This window comes from Sprattus sprattus (assembly GCF_963457725.1).
Source record: "Sprattus sprattus genome assembly, chromosome: 10".
NCBI lineage: Eukaryota > Metazoa > Chordata > Actinopteri > Clupeiformes > Clupeidae > Sprattus > Sprattus sprattus.
Genome location: NC_137908.1, coordinates 13,483,567 through 13,500,624, shown reverse-complemented (window position 1 = coordinate 13,500,624; position 17,058 = coordinate 13,483,567). Strand labels below are relative to the sequence as shown.

At 40.9% G+C, this 17,058-nt stretch overlaps 1 protein-coding gene across 1 annotated transcript; it reads right to left on the bottom strand.

The window, feature by feature from the left end:
• Window positions 1-1,324: 1,324 nt before the first annotated feature.
• tmt1a.1 (thiol methyltransferase 1A, tandem duplicate 1) lies at window positions 1,325-4,905 on the bottom strand. The gene is made up of 3 exons (XM_080845618.1): window positions 4,376-4,905; window positions 3,114-3,199; window positions 1,325-1,839 (listed from the first exon to the last, which is right to left on the bottom strand). Exons 1-3 carry the CDS (start codon window positions 4,865-4,867, stop codon window positions 1,692-1,694), a joined length of 726 nt encoding a protein of 241 aa, XP_080701744.1. The 5' UTR covers window positions 4,868-4,905; the 3' UTR covers window positions 1,325-1,691.
• Between the last annotated feature and the right edge of the window lie 12,153 nt (window positions 4,906-17,058).

Genomic DNA, 17,058 nt, shown 5'->3' with positions numbered 1-17,058 from the left:
GTATATGTTGTAACGAATGTAATGATCTGTATATATAACAGATATGAAGGCCCCCTTCCCACACACACACACACACACACACACACACACACACACACACTCAGCAATGAAAAATGGCATCGGTGCATCCCTGACACTCAATCACACTTTTTCCACATCATACATTTCTGGCATCAAACAAATCACAAGCCATGTGGTATATTTGGCTCATATAACTATACACCAACTACAACGCACACAACACCTCTTCTTTTGTAAACATTATGTTTATCGCTTCTTTTGTAATTTTTTCCTTCACCCAAGCTCATATAACTGTTTGAACAGTACTATTATGCACAAACTATTGTTTGAAATATTAGTTTAAAGCAATACTTCTTTGTGCATGGTCATTGTGAAATATATTTATAGTTGTTTAGGACCAGACATGTGTGAGCACCAAGATGATAGACAGGACTGATTGGAAAGTGGAGGAAAAGAAATGAATTAAACAGCGATGTCCAGGGTATGCAGTCGGTCTTGTGTTTTTTTTTTCGGTCTGGAAATCTCCGGTCTGTGTATGAAACAGCTGGATGAAGACTAGGCATTCAAAAGCAGTCTTGTGGAACCAGAATCTCGTGGGAACACTCAATGTATGGTTCTTAGAGGGTAAGAAAATACCTGAAGAATAATGCAATATCCTGCATCACTGTTAGCAAATAGTAGAACTGCATGTGGACCCGTTAGGTAGACTACAAAGCCATCTACAGGGGCAAGTGCAAATGATGCATACATAATAAATAAAACTTATCCTGACACCCCCTCCATATTTAGAGGACATTATCAAGCTATGTAGCTTTATACTGAAATATACCTGGTGTTATCTTTTACTAAGAGGTGGAGATACTTTGTCCACTAGGTGGCAGTAAAAGAGAGTGAGTCATTTGGATTTGCAGTGGTGTGTGCATGTGTCATGGAGAAAAAACAGTGGAATTTTACATCTGAAGACACAGTATCCTTTCAGTAGTTAAATAGTAACATAGCCCCAGTTTTATAGTGTACATGTAAAAGTGTGTCTTTGTTGTAACAACCAAGGAAACAAAACAAACTAAAAATGCTAAAACAATGATGCAGTTCTGTTGGCACAATCTGCTATATCTTCCTCCTTTGTTGCAGGCACTTCACTTTGTTTGTTTGCATTTTTTTCTAAACCTGACAAATGTAATAAACACATACAGATTCTTACGCAATACCTCAAACAATGATCAAGACAAACAAACAGGAAAAGACTGCAGTCTAGAAAAATGTGTACATCTAATAAATGACACAACATTGTACACTGAAAAAAACAAGCGCTTTATTGGTTATCACCTCAAAAAGGTGTCGTCACACTTGAACGGTCAATCCATACAGTGCTCTAATGGAGTCACCCTAACATAGCAAACATAGCAAATATTTCCCTCTCATTATTCACAAAATTAGACCAATTACAGAGCAACAGGGAGAGAAAGAGGGGGTTTCTACCACAGTAAAAAAAGACGAGGAAGGACGCTTGAAGAAAGGAGCTTCGGAATACTGAACAAGCGTTGCCATGACTGTTATTAGTTTGTATGACATACCTGAAGCATAGTTGTGAGCTTTATTCAATCTAGCAGAGTTACACTGTGATTGCGTGGTGATTGTAAGCGAATGGGTGTACTAGTGGATTGACAGAGTTATTTAACAGCGTAGCCCACAATGTGCGGTTTGATAACGAAGGTTACGGGGGCCTGGATGTGTCGCAGGTTCAACTGGCTGAATCCCGCATTCTCGATGGTCTCCCACGTTGTGCGAGTGGTCTCGCAGCCGTCCCCAAAGTAGTACCTAACAAGACATAAATACATAATCAACATCTTTGTGGTTTCTGTAGATTATTTGTGTCACATCTGTACATAAAACAGCAGTATACATCATGGTCCATATACCGTATCCAGTCACAGCAACCGGCTTTGAAGAGGAAAGGAATTTTCAAAATGCCAACCAAAGATCCAAACATCAAAGAATTGAAGCCAGAGCAAAAATAATGGGTACATTTATTCATCAAGGACAAAGACATTGTTTCCATACTGCCAACAGGGTTTGGGATAAGGCACACCGTCTCATTTAATGTTTTAACTTTATTTGTATTATTTTCTACATTAAATAGTAGTAAATGAATACTAAAGACATCAAAACTATGAAAGAACGCATATGGGATTATGGGTTTTAGACATGGATTTTAGATTCTTCAAAGTAGCCAACTTTTGCTTTGATGACAGCTTTTGACACTCTTGGCATCCTCTCAATTAGCTTCATGAAGTAGTCACCTGGAATGGTAAAGCTGTCAAAACAAAAGGTGGCTACTTTGAAGATATACAACATTAAAATATTAAGAACATATTGTGGTTTGTTTAACACCTTTTGGTTTACTACATAATCCCATATGTATTCTTTCATAGTTTTGATGTCTTCAGTATTAATCTACAATGTGGAAAATAATAAAAAATAAAGAAAACCCAATGAATGAGAAGGTGTGTCCAAACTTTTGACTGGTACAGTACGTATATCCATCTTATATTTGATGTAATATTGGATGTGCTGGATCAAAAAACCTGACCAAACCAGATTGGGACATTTAAACAATCTGCACGGTCCTCATAAAAACATTTACCACAGCTAAATTTACCATATATTGCAAATTTATAGTAGTTGCCATGAGTCACTATGGCTTACAAAAGGGTGTATACATCTACTCTGGATAAAACAGATGACCCTCACAGTACTTCTGATTTGGGACCAAAGAACCAGAACAGAGTGTCAAGGGATTGTCTAGAAGCATCTGTCAGAATGTAATGGTCAGCCTTTCAATGGACGTTGAGGCTTCAGTTTCACTAGCATTTTTCCAACCAGTAGGATGAGGAATTGGCAAGTGCAAAGTGTATAGGCTTGTTTACATGCAGCGCTGGAGGCTAGCAACACTAGCCAAATTAGAAAAGGGATTTAGTCTGGATAATATTTTAATAGTTGGCACTGCACATATATTCTTGTTTATTATTTATCTTGATATTTGCTTTTGTTTGTTTATGTTTATTATTACTGTTTAGTGTGTGATGGTGTACCATAGGGGTTGCAGAACATTCTGGAAGAAGAACGTCCAGGTGGATGGGTCTGAGGCCACGTGCTCCAGGAAGAAAAAGGCACCACCCTGAAACAAACAAACCAAGTAGAAATAACAAAGGTTTAGAGCAGCAAAAACAAATAGTTTTATGCATGCATGCCTTTAATGCATATTGTCCTATTTTCACTTCATATTGTTGCAATATGTACTTTAGACGGATGTCATAGTTACTTACACACACTTACACACACACAGAGTCATTAATCATTTCCCCATACATAAATACAAACCACACACACATGTGTCAGCTCTTTGTTTATTCTATTTTGCAGGTGAAGATAAGGACTCAAATTAGGGAAAGTACTTTTCCTTTAATTGCCTGGAAAGACAGTAATATGCCAGGCCTACTGACCTCTCCCAAGGGCTGCTGTTTTTAATAGGGTAAAGTTCAGGTCAAGGAAAATGCAACAGGAAGAGGAGAGGCGACACAGACCTATATCAAAAGGCCATAAAATCACGTTATGAGATTGCCACGAGTGTGAATTCCGTTCATAGATTTTCCATGACTTGGGTAAGCCCAATAGTTCATTCAATGTACCACCTATCAGCGGGGACTAATTCCCATTTGTAGGCTACATCGTAAAGGCAGCGAATTTTGTTACAGGAAAGACCAATGTTACTGTGAGCCTTGGTATGTTTATTCAAAGAAATAGTAACGATAGTCCGTTCAACTCGTCTATTGACGTAGTCAAACTATGTATCGTCTGGTGTTATCCGTTTAACCCAGACAGTGCGTACGTGCGTGCGTGGGTGGGTGTGTAGGTCTATGAGTGTGTGAGTGAATTCAAAGGAAAACTTTGGACCCAGAAAGATCTAAAAAAGCACCCACGTTGACAAAATCCCTAAATTAACTTTGAATGAGGGAAGGAGAGATACACATACACGGTATAGCGGGAAAATGTTAGAAACTATCCGACAGCTAGTAACAATTCGCCTCCAGAGGGTGTAATCTTGACCATATGGTAAACTAATTTACTCGGATTAATCCATGTCGGGGGTCAGTTGTTCATGGCTACAAACTCATCTTTTGATCTGGTATCTGAGCAACAGAGATGATATTATACTTTTCTGACAAACCTACCTGAAGATAGCCTTTATTTATTTCTTGCATACAAATGTCAATTCGTGCAGCATCTGATCAGACATTTGCACAACAATGAGCATGTAAACCAACTAGCTTTTAGAGACCTTCAATCTACTTACGGATCGAAGCACACGTTGCGCCTCTTTCAACACGAGCTGAGTGTCTTTGACAGTGCAGAGCACGAGAGTGCCCACCACCACATCTACAGAATCATCAGGTACCGCACGCAGGTCCTCACCGGACGCCACCACAAACTTGTCATACACCAGGTGGTCGTTTTTCGCCATGTTCTTCTGTAGATAATCCTGAAAGTGAGGGTTAGGGTCTGTGCAGATTATTTTGCAGCCAGTTGGATAGTGCTCAAAGTTAGCCCCACTGCCACAGCCAACCTCTAGAATCCGCAGAGATCCATTCGACGGACGAAATTTATCTAAAGACCGAAAGAGTTCCCGTTTGTGCTCATTCATGTGCTTGTTGTATGTAAAAGTAATTCTGTAAACCAAAAACGGAAATACGCGCTTGTACAGTGAGTAGAGACCCACCAGCTCCGCGATCTGCAGCGGCAGTGTTAAGATCTTTAAAACAAGCGTACACAGGTGCATAAACAGCATGTTGGCTACCTGGTAGTTACCTAGCCTAATCGGATATGTTGCTCCTTGCGAGAAATAATATATTTCTCCAGCAGGAAGGCGTGTCACGAAGAACAACCAATCCTATCTGTCGATGCTAACTGGCTGCATTACCAATGTGGTCCGCTAGATGCCGCATGGATATGTGTTATATAACTTCTGAAAAAGTCCTAGTCATCGTCTGTTGATAGGCCTCTCTGGCTGCTGTGCAACGGTTGACACGATACTGATGAATGCCTGTCCGATTAAAGGTTCTCTGTAGAGTTCCCCATCCTATCTACTAAAATGGGTAGTGTTCAAAGTCTGCAAATGCTAAAGCAAATCATCTGAATGTGTAATGGTCTGATAAAACCTTGATCTGATGAAGTCATTATCTGTATCCTAGGAATCAAAAAGACTGAAGCATTTGAATTCACCCAGGATTATTTGGTTGTATTTGTATTTGATGGTCCTAGTGTGACTGATTGATTCAATAATCTCCATTCTGATACAATATGTGGGTTATGTAGGGTGTCATTTAAGACGTCCTGCCTAAAGAAGGCAACAGTAACCATTTGGGCGGGGGAGTGCAAACATTAACACATTGTGTACTTTTTGTTCTGTGTATCCTCAGAAGAAAAATACACACACACACACAATTGGCATTGCATAATTCGTACTCTAAGACCATGCATTTCTATTAATGTTGAATTAAGGACATATATTACTCTTCTGTGATGTGAAAATGGCTTCATGATCATTATTTACCACAGTATAGTGATCAGTTAGGATGGCTAACACCTGTTTATTTCTTAACTATAAAGGCTATATTGAGATTAGTATTTTTATGAGGTTAAGTCATTACTTAATTAATTACTTATGCATGAATAATACACTGTTATAGTGAACACTTAACAACTGTAGCAACATCTACTGAGTTTTTAATGACACATCCTTGTCCCCTCAGTCATACAGACAATGATCTTGCGTGTTCAAACTCATTTGATAATCAGTTCTATATCTTGAGTCAAGGTTATTTATCTTGCTTCAGAAAATGATATGACCTAGTTAAACTGTAGACACATTTCAAAAACTTCAGGTATTTATATTTTAAAATGTAAAAGCTCTTCTGAAGTTGTTTTTAATTTATTCTTTTCAAATTCTCGTCAGAACTTCACAATGTAGTTGTATGATCCAGGTCTGAAAAGATGTGAAATCGTAAGAATCACAAATATATATCACTAAAACAGATAAGTTATAGCACCAAACATATCAATAAAAAAAGTAAGTTATATGACCAAATATATCATCACAATAGATAAACATCTTCTGCCTGTGCTGTTTTTGGTGTTTGCGAGCCAGGTCTGTTGGTATTCAGCAAGATAGCTCTGTGGTTATAGGCAACAAAAAAAAGTAATAATTATAATAATGATTATAATCATAATAATGATAATCAAAATGTTTAACACTGTTCAAATATTGTGTCTACCTTACATTATTGATCTATTCAACGCAAGGACAAAAAAGAAAGCTGGGTATGATGCTACAATGATTTTAGAAGTGATGGTTATTGTTATTGAACTGAAATCTAAATGGCTGGCTGTGGTTGAAATGGAGTAAGGGCAAGCTCATGTTATGAAACACGGTGAAAACTGTTTAGCTACTCCTTCTTACACTAAACTGATTTAGCTTAATAGTAGCGGTATTGGTATAGTTATGCAAAGTATAGAGTCCCATATTATTTAGTAAAATGGCATGTTCCAATCCTACTGTAAAGGAAATTTGAAAAAAAAAAAAACACACCCAGGGACTAAAGAAATTCATCATATAGGGTCCAAGTATGCTGTTTGCAGTGCAAGACCAATACTGAAAGTCTTTATGCTTTTTTTTATCTGTTAATATTATTCCTTTAAAATATGCTTCAAAATAAGACAGGACACGCCCACACTCCCACAGATTTCTGAACACTTCTGGGAAGCACAGGCTGCACTCCAAGATCGAAAACCTCAAGCCTTAAGTCATCTGCTTCACTCCAAGATCGAAAACCTCAAGCCTTAAGTCATCTGCTTCACTCCAAGATCGAAAACCTCAAGCCTTAAGTCATCTGCTTCACTCAGGATTCCTCCCCTTTGATGGCAATGCTGCTGCACAAGCCACTCTCCCTTGCAGGGGAAAATCGATTTATATTGGGCGCAGTTGCTTCCTAAAGCCCTTCTTCCGCTTCATCTCTGGATGTGTGCCCACACTCTAAGGCCCCTGACCCCCGCGGCTGCTCTTAGGGCCTCCCAGCTCGGCCTGTTTTCCCATCTTACCCTGCCCTGCCTGGCTGATCTAAGTAGCACTCGTGATTAGCTGAACACAGCTGACTTGAACCATCTTGAGCATTTTAAACTCACTGACATCAATCAGGTGGTATGCATGGAGTAGGGACGGATTATTATGGGGGAATTGAATTTTTTTTTAACACATGTCGTGTGTTTTGGGGTGGAGAGGTCCTCATGCAAGCTGCTGTATACCTCCTTCCTGATGGTCCCATGACCACTTGTACAAACAGCCCCGGTGTTCTGCCACCAATAATAAAAGGTAGACAGAAAAAGAAGCACAAGGCAGTGATCCAAAACTGACCCGTTGATCAACAGACCACCAGACCTTACACAGATAGAATTGTATCTGTGTTGTTTACATGTAGTCATCTTATCTTGACCTAGACAGAGAATACACTGTTGGTTAAGAATGCACGTTTTGTCTGGTCTCTGACACTCAGGGCTTTATGTTAATACTCTGTTCTTCAGGGTTGATACAGCTGGCAGGGCATCACAGCCAGCCCTGAAGCAGAGGGACCGACAGCTGCCAAGTTGTGTACAGCCACATGTTGTGAGAGGCAGAGGAAGTGCTCACTAAGTGCAATGGGCTTCAGTCCTTGGTGGAGTTTTTCATTGACAAGACAAGGAGAGGTCCCCAACACTTTAAGAGACATGCTAGCATCAGAAGCTAGCACCCATGGGTTTGAGCTCTCTTGCTAGCACGCCTCCCTCCTCCCTCTGAGGCCTGCTGAATGCGGGACTGTGCTGTTACATAAAGCAGGTTACAGCTGCAAAAAATTGCCAAGTGCAGGAGGGCTTAGTTCCAGGTTTAAAGTTACACGTGCACTGGTCTCTGATGTTTGATTCTCCTTTTGTCGTGCTGGTAAGAGGAGGGGTTGAGAGTGCTGCTCCCCTGAGGTTCTCCTTCCCGTTCCTGGACCTTTCCTCAGGCAGGTGTGCCCGCAGCCTGAGATGGGATCTGTTAAAGGTACCATGTTGCACTGCCGTGTTTCTACAGCAGCCCAGAACGGACAAATACAAACATTGGCTTAAGATACGGATTTTCGTGTTGATATGGCATTTGACGGCCACTGTAGGGGCTTGCGTACGCTCGTAAAGGGAAGGGTATTAAGCTGGTTGCAATTCAGAACCTCACCACCAGATGCCACTAAAAACTACACATTGTACCTTTAAATGTTTCTAACTGTTAACACCCTCAAATGTACCTGCTTTGTCCTGCTTACATCAGTGTGTCTGTGCAGGTTTCATGCCAAGACAGTTACTTCAGTTTCCGCATATTAGTGTAAATTGTTTAGATCAGTTGCAGTGTTGAAAAAGAACAAAGACAAAAAAAGAAAGAAATAGAATTCTGATCTGTCATCTGGAAAAACCTGAGAAGTGCAGGTTAGCTAAAGTTGTTTTCACCCAATTTGAAAAAAGGAGATGTCTTAAGCAAAGATTTACCCTGAGACAACCTCATCTGCTGTATGCCATCTCGCATTTCTCAAGTATTTATCACATAACATAGATTTGTCAGGAAAGCCTTCAAAGGGGGTTGGCTAAGATATTCAGATGATTTTTTTTCACCTCTGGGGGCAATATATTTATATTATTGATAGACAAAACAATGTTATAATTTATGGCAAAAAACTTTCCACAATGTGCAATGCATGTGAACAAAAATAATAATCTAATAATATAATTTTTGATGGAGATCTTGCACCTCTTACAGAAGTTGAAAGGAGGCTGATGGAGCTGTCGTTGGTCCTGGGGTATTATATAGACCGGTAGGGCATGATGAATTACACCTCCCATGTATTAAAATGGCTGTTGCTGAGCAAGCAAATTCACCCCAGGACATACTGAGTGTGAAAATGGGTCCTGACGCAAATTTTTGTCATGGGGCTCATTTGTGGCACTTATTATATGAATACACATATAAACAAGATGTTGTGTCAGAAGCCTACGACAAGATACTTCTTGGCACTCAAATGATTCAACAACAACCATTTCTGTAGACCTGTTACCTCCTACACATGTTAAGGTTAAGTTATTGGACAGATGCTTTTTATCCAAAGTGACAAAATATAGTACAAAATACCAGGGTAGTTGACAGTGCTGTCCATGGTCCTGTCCGTGGGGCCTCCAGGGCAGTGATGTCTCTCCACAGCCACACCCACAGGCCTGTTCCAGTATTGTGAGCGCTCTCCATGGTCCTGGGGATGCTTTTACTGCTCTCTGTTTTTATTGGAGTCTTTAAACAACAATAAGGACTTAGATGTTATTTTGTGGATTGGGTACAGATTCCACACGAAATCTTAAAAAGTTCTTCCATACGACAAAACATGTTAGACCTCACAGCTATGTCAATTAAGTTTTGGATCAAAGTGTCTTGTACAATGTATGTACCTTTTAAATAGACTGCTAGGTGGGCTATAGAGCTGTCCGTGGTTCTGAAATTCCAGTTCCTGTTCTGAAATTCTAGAACCACACCCAAATGTCTGTTTTAGAACTGTGGTGCTCTTCCTGGTGCTGGAGAGTTCTCTGTGGAATGGGTATGGATTGGGTAAAGAGATGATAGATATTAATGTTATGAAACGATAATCAGAGGGTTCAAGGGGGTTGATAGTTGTATTTTACAAATCAAAAGTGAACTTTGATAGTCTGTCATTTAAGCATTGCATTTGAATGGCATCTTAGCAGGTGACTTACCAAAAACAACTCAATGTCCTAAGATATTGAAGGGAAAGCTTATATGAATATCTTTCGTTTTGTCATATCTCTGTCACACACACACACACACACACACACACACACACATATATATATAACGGTGCATCATTAACAACTGAAAGGAGGGCGCATGCTTTCTCTTCTACCACGATGTATGCAGTAGTAAAGAAAGTACTCATACATGATGCAGTAATTCCGAGGTGAAAGTAGAAACTTAACTGGGTTTGGCATGGCTGAGCTCTACCAATCAAAATCTCCCACAGCGGTTTAACGCCTGAGGGAAGGGGTGCTTTTCTTATTGCAGGAACACTTAAGGACTGCCCTCTCCTACCAGCCGGACGCTCTGCAGCATCGGTCCTCTCTTCGTTTCTTTGTTGTGGGCATTTCCAGACACTCCCTAGCAAATACGAGCACTTGCTGACACTCCCTAACAATTTGCTGAGAGTCATCAATTATGCAGGCTCGATGCACGGACCAGGAAGAAAGGTAGCGGATAGCGGCAACAATATGGCGACAACCGCAGTTTCTGACGCGTCTTTCCGGCATCGTTAACTGCGTGACAGCTGTACTGGATCTTTCTACCCCTAGAAAAAAGTAAGTAATCTGCGACGTTTTGCTGTTAGGGGCTCGGGCAGCTTTTAGTGTGCTGGCTTGCCGCGGCGGACTGGCTCTGGCACCTGGCCTCTATTGCCGCAGAGCGCAGAGCGGTCTCACGCGCTCAGCATCTTTTCTGCTTGTGGTCGAATGTAATGCGCGCGCTGGCCGTTGGGAGAGAATACGCAGGTAATAACGTCCAAATGCTGGTGTTTTATCCGTGCTTGTCATATTTGTACTCGTAAAGCTGTCTGTGAACATGAGAAAACTGGTAAATTGGGGTGTTGGCCTTGCGTTCTGTTGGCTGGCATATCCGTGTAGAAATGTAGAATGTACGCAGATCGTGGGGCAGGGAAGTCCGGGCGTCAAACTTTAATGCGCCTGAATATTGTTCAGACACAGAGGCACCGAGTCATCCAAGAGAAACGTTATTTATCCCCACCATTCATTGACTGCATTTTTTTCTCCACCCCCATCCAAAAATGGGCTATAAGACTTGGGCTGTAACTATCTTCCCCCACCCCACCCCACCGTCCCCCACTGCTGCCTCCAGATCTGCACGGACCCTATCGGCTACGTCTTCTTTCGAATGAGTTTTTTTTGCTTTGCGCGGTATTAGTCTGTGATTTGTTATGTCACTTATTAAAATAAGTGCTGCTAATAGGACTATGAAAGGCGCCATTTAGGATGCCAGACGGCCAGTGTTGTTGGGACAGGGTCTGGCTGGGTTTGCCAGTCCCGTTGCGGAGTGCTGTAGCATCACACACAGGTACCGTGAGCGGGTGTGGCTTACCCATTTCATTGCCGTTTTAACTATAACATGAAAGAAACACACATACCACACGCACAAGGCGAAAATAGCGATTTTCTCTACTGTCCGCACTGCAAACACACTGGCGCGTTTACCGTTAATGGAGCGGACGTTTGGGATTGACTGACTGACATTACCGTACCTCCCGCGGAAGCTCCACTGCAGTATTTTAGTATAGAGGTGAGGGCCCAGTCCAGGGCGGGCGCCTCTCTATAACCTGCTCTCTCTTTCATTTTCCTTTCCCTGTCTCATTTTCTCTCTCTTTATCCTTCTATCTTACGCTCTCTCTCACACACACACACAAGGCGGACAAAGTGGTCCCCTGGCACCGACAGGAGTGCGCAAAACGGAGCAGACACGGGTTCCGTGGTCCAATGAGGACAGCGAGAGGGCAGTGGGAGAAGAACTCAGGGAGTAATTGTAGAGAGGCGATAAAGAAGTTCATTGCCTGTTCCCACTCTGACAGCCTCCACTACTCTATCCCTGTCTCCTGCTCACTGCATGGGACTGTAGACCAAGAAAATGTATACATGCACCTTCCGTGTGTGTGACCGATGGTCCACTTTTTTTCTCACTGGCAGAGGGTGAAAAATGCATTTCTTGTCCTTGCTTGAATACGTTAAGGAATGGAATTGAGTTACTAAATCAATGATTCAAAAAGACACTGTCTTTCATACATATAAACACACTTAGAAAAATGAAAATGGCATTTCTCTATCTCCTATATATAAATATATTTGGGTAAACTGTTATAACTGAATATTGTTTCTGATGCATTCCCGGTGAAGCTGTGTGAAGTGTGATGTATTTTGTTCTCTGTGTGTGAGTGTGTGCATGTGGGCTTGCGTTCTTGTGACTAGTGCAGGACAGTTGATGAGCTTCATGCTGTCTCAAAGCAGTAGACCTCTTAGTGATTTCCAGAATGGGCTAGATGTTTCTCTGTGAGCCTGGAGTATCCCCATGTCCCCTCTTTCCCCCTTAGCTAAGCGGTTATTCAGATGACCATTTTGTAAGACATTTGCTAGTAGTTTAATGTTTCAGTGCTGATACCTATTGAAAGCACATAAGATAGTGTACTGCACTCTGTAAAGCACCTTCACATAATGTTACCATTAATGGTGCTATATGAATAAATAGAACACAATTTAATAGAATTGAATGGAATTGAATAGGCTTAAATTGAATTGAACAGAGTGTGTGAACCGTTTCCATATATTAGTCAACATGGCCTGTTTCTTCTCCACACCTCCACAATGTGACTATGCCCTGTGAAAACAGGCTTGCTGTGGTGCTGTGTTGCTGTGCTCGGCTGTGCTGAGATGTGGTGCTGTGTTGCTGTGCTCGGCTCGGCTGTGCTGAGCTGTGATGCCGTGGTGCTGTACTCTGCTGTGCTGAGCTGTGATGCTTTGAGGGGGCTTTGTCCCCGTGTTTTTGCCCATGCACAGCACTCCTCTGAGCCGTGCGGCGCGGCTGCTGAGGGGCCCGACGAGCGGCCTGTCTCGTTCTCCTCCACACCGGCTCACCTTGAGGCAGCATCCGCTGCTGTGGCTCGGCTGGGAAGGAGACTTGGAGGTCAGGGTCTGGTAGTCATGTAGTTTCTCCTCTGTCAGTTCAGCTGTAGGCATGAGCTGTGCACCGAAGGCCCTGTCACACTTCTGTTCTCGTATTTCTTTTAAAAATAGGATTTAAATGCGGTTTGGTCTAACATGGCTGTGGATGCGCTCTTAGCTTTTTCTGATTTGATTAGCTTTAGATGGTTTTTTTTTTTTTTTTTTTGTGGGCTCTGACAGGGTGGGCTGTGTGGAGAGGCATGGCTACTGTAGGATGATTTACAAGGGAGATCAGAATATTCTCCTCTCGTGGGATGCAACACTGGAGCACTACACTCAAGCTGACTGGCCAATCTGTAATCGAGAGCCATTAGTGGGATTATACAGCAGACTACGCACTGGCCCGCATTCATTAGCCTTTGCTGGAAATGACCCCGGATCTGAGCGCCATGAATGACTATAGACGACTCATATGACCTATGAAGGACTCCTGTCGTGATTCACAGAGTTGTGCTTTGAATGTGTCGTGGTTTGAGTGCAACTGATGATTCAGCTTTAGTCATGTGATAACATGCGCCCTGCATGCCAGGGCGATGGATGTATAACTACCATAATTATCTGCCTGACCTCCATGAGTTTGTCTGTTCACACACTCGATTGAACATCTAATTAGCCACAAAAGTTCATAGATAGAGTTACACATTTTTTTGTATGTCTATAATATCCATTCCAAACAAGCTATTCGTTGCCACAATTCTCATTTGCTCTTTACTCTCTTAGTCCATGTCATATTCTTTTTATTTTTATCACAACAAAAAAAAACTCCTCCAAGAATCCACATTGATATTTTATGTGTGTGTGTGTGTGTAAGAGAGAGAGAGAAAGGGAAAATGTCATGAATCAGCTGTCCTTCTATCAGTATACGTATATGAAGTGCTGCTTGAAAGCTTAAATATTTGACGTGTGTGAGGTTTGAATAGCAGCTGTTATTTTCAAGTGTATGGAGTAAGAAGCATGGGGGAATAACATGAGTATTGTCTTTGGTTACACAGCAGTTTTACCTTTCAAATTGATCTATACATCGATATATATTGACGAGAAAAGCGCACTTAAAGGAAAAAGATGAAATGAAAGAAGGAGTGATATATAACTTAGAGTAAAGAGATGAATGAAATTGTGGTTTTAAAATGCAGTCACTATAAACTGAAAAATCAGGGGTGTGCTGCAGCAGTGATGGTTTTAAAGATGCGGGTTGTAGCTAAATAGATGCCTATGCCACACCATCATGCTGGAATAGACAGAACAGTCACATTTAGAAAATGTCTTCAATAGTAATTTTTGACTTATATGCAACTAGATTAGATTCCAAGCTCCAAAAATAAAATGCTCTAGCCTGTTAAGTATTATTGGTAGTAGAATCAGTGCTTACTTCTGAAATGTAACATTTCCAAAAGTTCAGGTTTACACCATATTTACCCAAGCATGAGTACAATCCTAGGCTGAAGCTGACAATTATTAATAATACATAGTTGGTAAACTTTTGATTCCCATTCTGGAGGTGATTTGCTAAATCAGGGCCAACAGTTATATACCACATCTTGTCTCTACAGTTCTTCTGTCGTTTTATTATCATTTCTCTTATTGATTGCTTAACTGTTCTGTTATTTTTGCACAACAGTTATATCTACTATTAATTCTATTTTAATATTAGCACTTTTAGGTTGAACTATTTTATTCATATTCACTTTTCACTTTGCCCTCCTTTGTGAAGCTGCCTTGAGAATTGAAATTGTGAAAGATGCCACAATGCCATAAATTATGTTTATATTTCAGCTCTTTCTTTTCTTGGCTGTGGCTGTGGCCCTTTATCTGTACTGAAAGGAGGAACTTGTGATACAATTGAAATGCTCCATGGTGTGTCTTTCTAGGCCCGTATTTTATGTGTTAGTGTTATATTTCTTTTTGCATATTTTGTAGTCTTCTTATGCTTTTAAGGCAATATGTTATGGCAAATAATATTTAGGTTTGTTAAGCACATATGACTCTGGAAACGGAACCCAAATGCAGATGTATCTGAAGCTTCGCTGTCCCTTCAGATGTTGGAGCTGGCGGCTTGGATTCTGATGCTGTGTTGTGGGAGCTCAGCTCAGTTTTGCAGCGTTGACAAATTTGACCATGGCTTTCAGCTTTCAGGGCACCACAGACAGTGAAAGTATTGTTGCTGTCGAGGCAAAACCTCACATCTCAGAAACAAGTCAGAAATACTGATGCAAATGTTGTTTAAAATTGATTTACGTTGACACAGTAGGTGCCGTTATCTAATTTTACAGAAAGATTCATGAGAGCTATGCTTAGATTTGGAATTGCACTTTTTAATCATTTTAAGTGTGTTTCATGTTTATGTTTTTATTTGTGGGTTTTTTTTGCACATGAAGATGTTTTGACTGACATATCTAGATAGACAGTCAATGTTCAACATGGAATTTTAGAATCTGCCATTGTTGACAAATGCATTCTTTTAGATTAGAATAGAATATTCCAAACTCACCAGCTGAAGGGGTTAATACAAGTGGGTGTCCATTCAGTCTTCGGCATGCATATCCCCCATTCATGGGCTCAGAAGAGAAGTAAGCCATAGTGACTCTGGATGTAGCTATGTCAGACAAAGCCAGAAACATAATCTATGATTTTTTTTGGGCCTAAATTAATGAACCACTTAAATTACTCCTACGTTGAGTCTAAGAGTGGGTGCAAAAGAGGAAAGTGGGAGGAGATCAGAAGGAGGTGTGTGTGTGTGTTTGTGTTTCCAATGGCGGAGAGGGGGCTGGTTTCTGGGCATGTGTATCTGTCTGTCTGTCTCTCTGTGTATGTGTTTTTTGTTAGTATATGTGTACGTTGACACATAGGTGTGTCTGACTGAAAGGAAGAAGAGATGTGCTGAATGCCGGTGCTTTCAGCAGAGACAGGGAATTTAGTTTTGATGATGAACCCTGTAGCCCCTCCATGCTACACCTCCCCTTCCACTCTAGGAAAGGACAAACATGCTGCTTTTTGCCTTTTAAGGTTACAGCTGAATAGCAGCAAATGCTTGGGTCACGTTATTTTATATTTTAATATTCTCAGTTAAAAGATGGTCAGCAAATGTGACAGAACCATAGGTCAATCGCCAAAGTCCCTGAACAAACATAGAATTATTGCTTGGATAACATATGATGTCAAACGGAAGAAAAGGTAGTTCCTTTAGTGTTGTTTATTTTAGTTTTCTTTAACTCCACTGAGCAGAAGCCATACTTGAGAGAAGTGTGAGCTTTGGTGTGAAGCAGTATGTCATACTGTCCATACTGTGCAAAGATTGAACTCCTCCAGTTTAAGCATAATAATGACCTGTTATACATTTCAGTTATTATACAGTAGTTATTATATTTTTCAGTCAAGTAGTCTTGTCAGTGATGGTGTGGAGTACATGAACATAAATAGTCGTTGTTTAAGACCACCAGTGTCTTATTTCCATTCTGGTCCAATGGCTCAATCTTGTCTGGTTGAAATTATGTGAATAAATATAAGGTTGGATAATGTATTACCTTTAGCATAAAAAAAAACAAGAATAACTTGCTTAATTTTCCCACAATCAATTTGAAACAGAAACATAACTATTATTAATAGTGGACTAAACAGTCCTTTCCAAAATACCTCGAAAAGCAGAGGCTTCAGCAGATGCGGACATAATCAGATTGATCTTACCATACCCACATTAGATTTAGCTTCTGCTGACTAGCCGCTAGAAAATCAGTGTTCTCATGTTTCTTTACTTGCCTGCCAGCCAGCCAGCCAGCCAGCGTCACTGCAGCGAAAGCATAGAGCCTCACTGAGGGCTCTTATGACATAATCTAGTGCATGAGTACACACTTATGGACACAGCCAGCTTGCTAGCCTAGCATGCAAGAATGGGTTGAAAAGAAAACCCTGTTTCACACATACAGTAATTAAGGACTGTGTATGTGTTTTACCCCTAAAACCCCATTCTTTTGGCAAGATATTTTTTTATATATTTGATTCTTATTAGCAAACATATTGTGTTTGGATAGTAGGGTGAAGAGGTGGGGGCTAAGTAGCCCTGGTAGGACTCAGTACACACAGCACAGTACAGGGCAGTATACTACAGTAGTGTAGAATAATTCAGTGACTAAATGTGGGATTATGCTA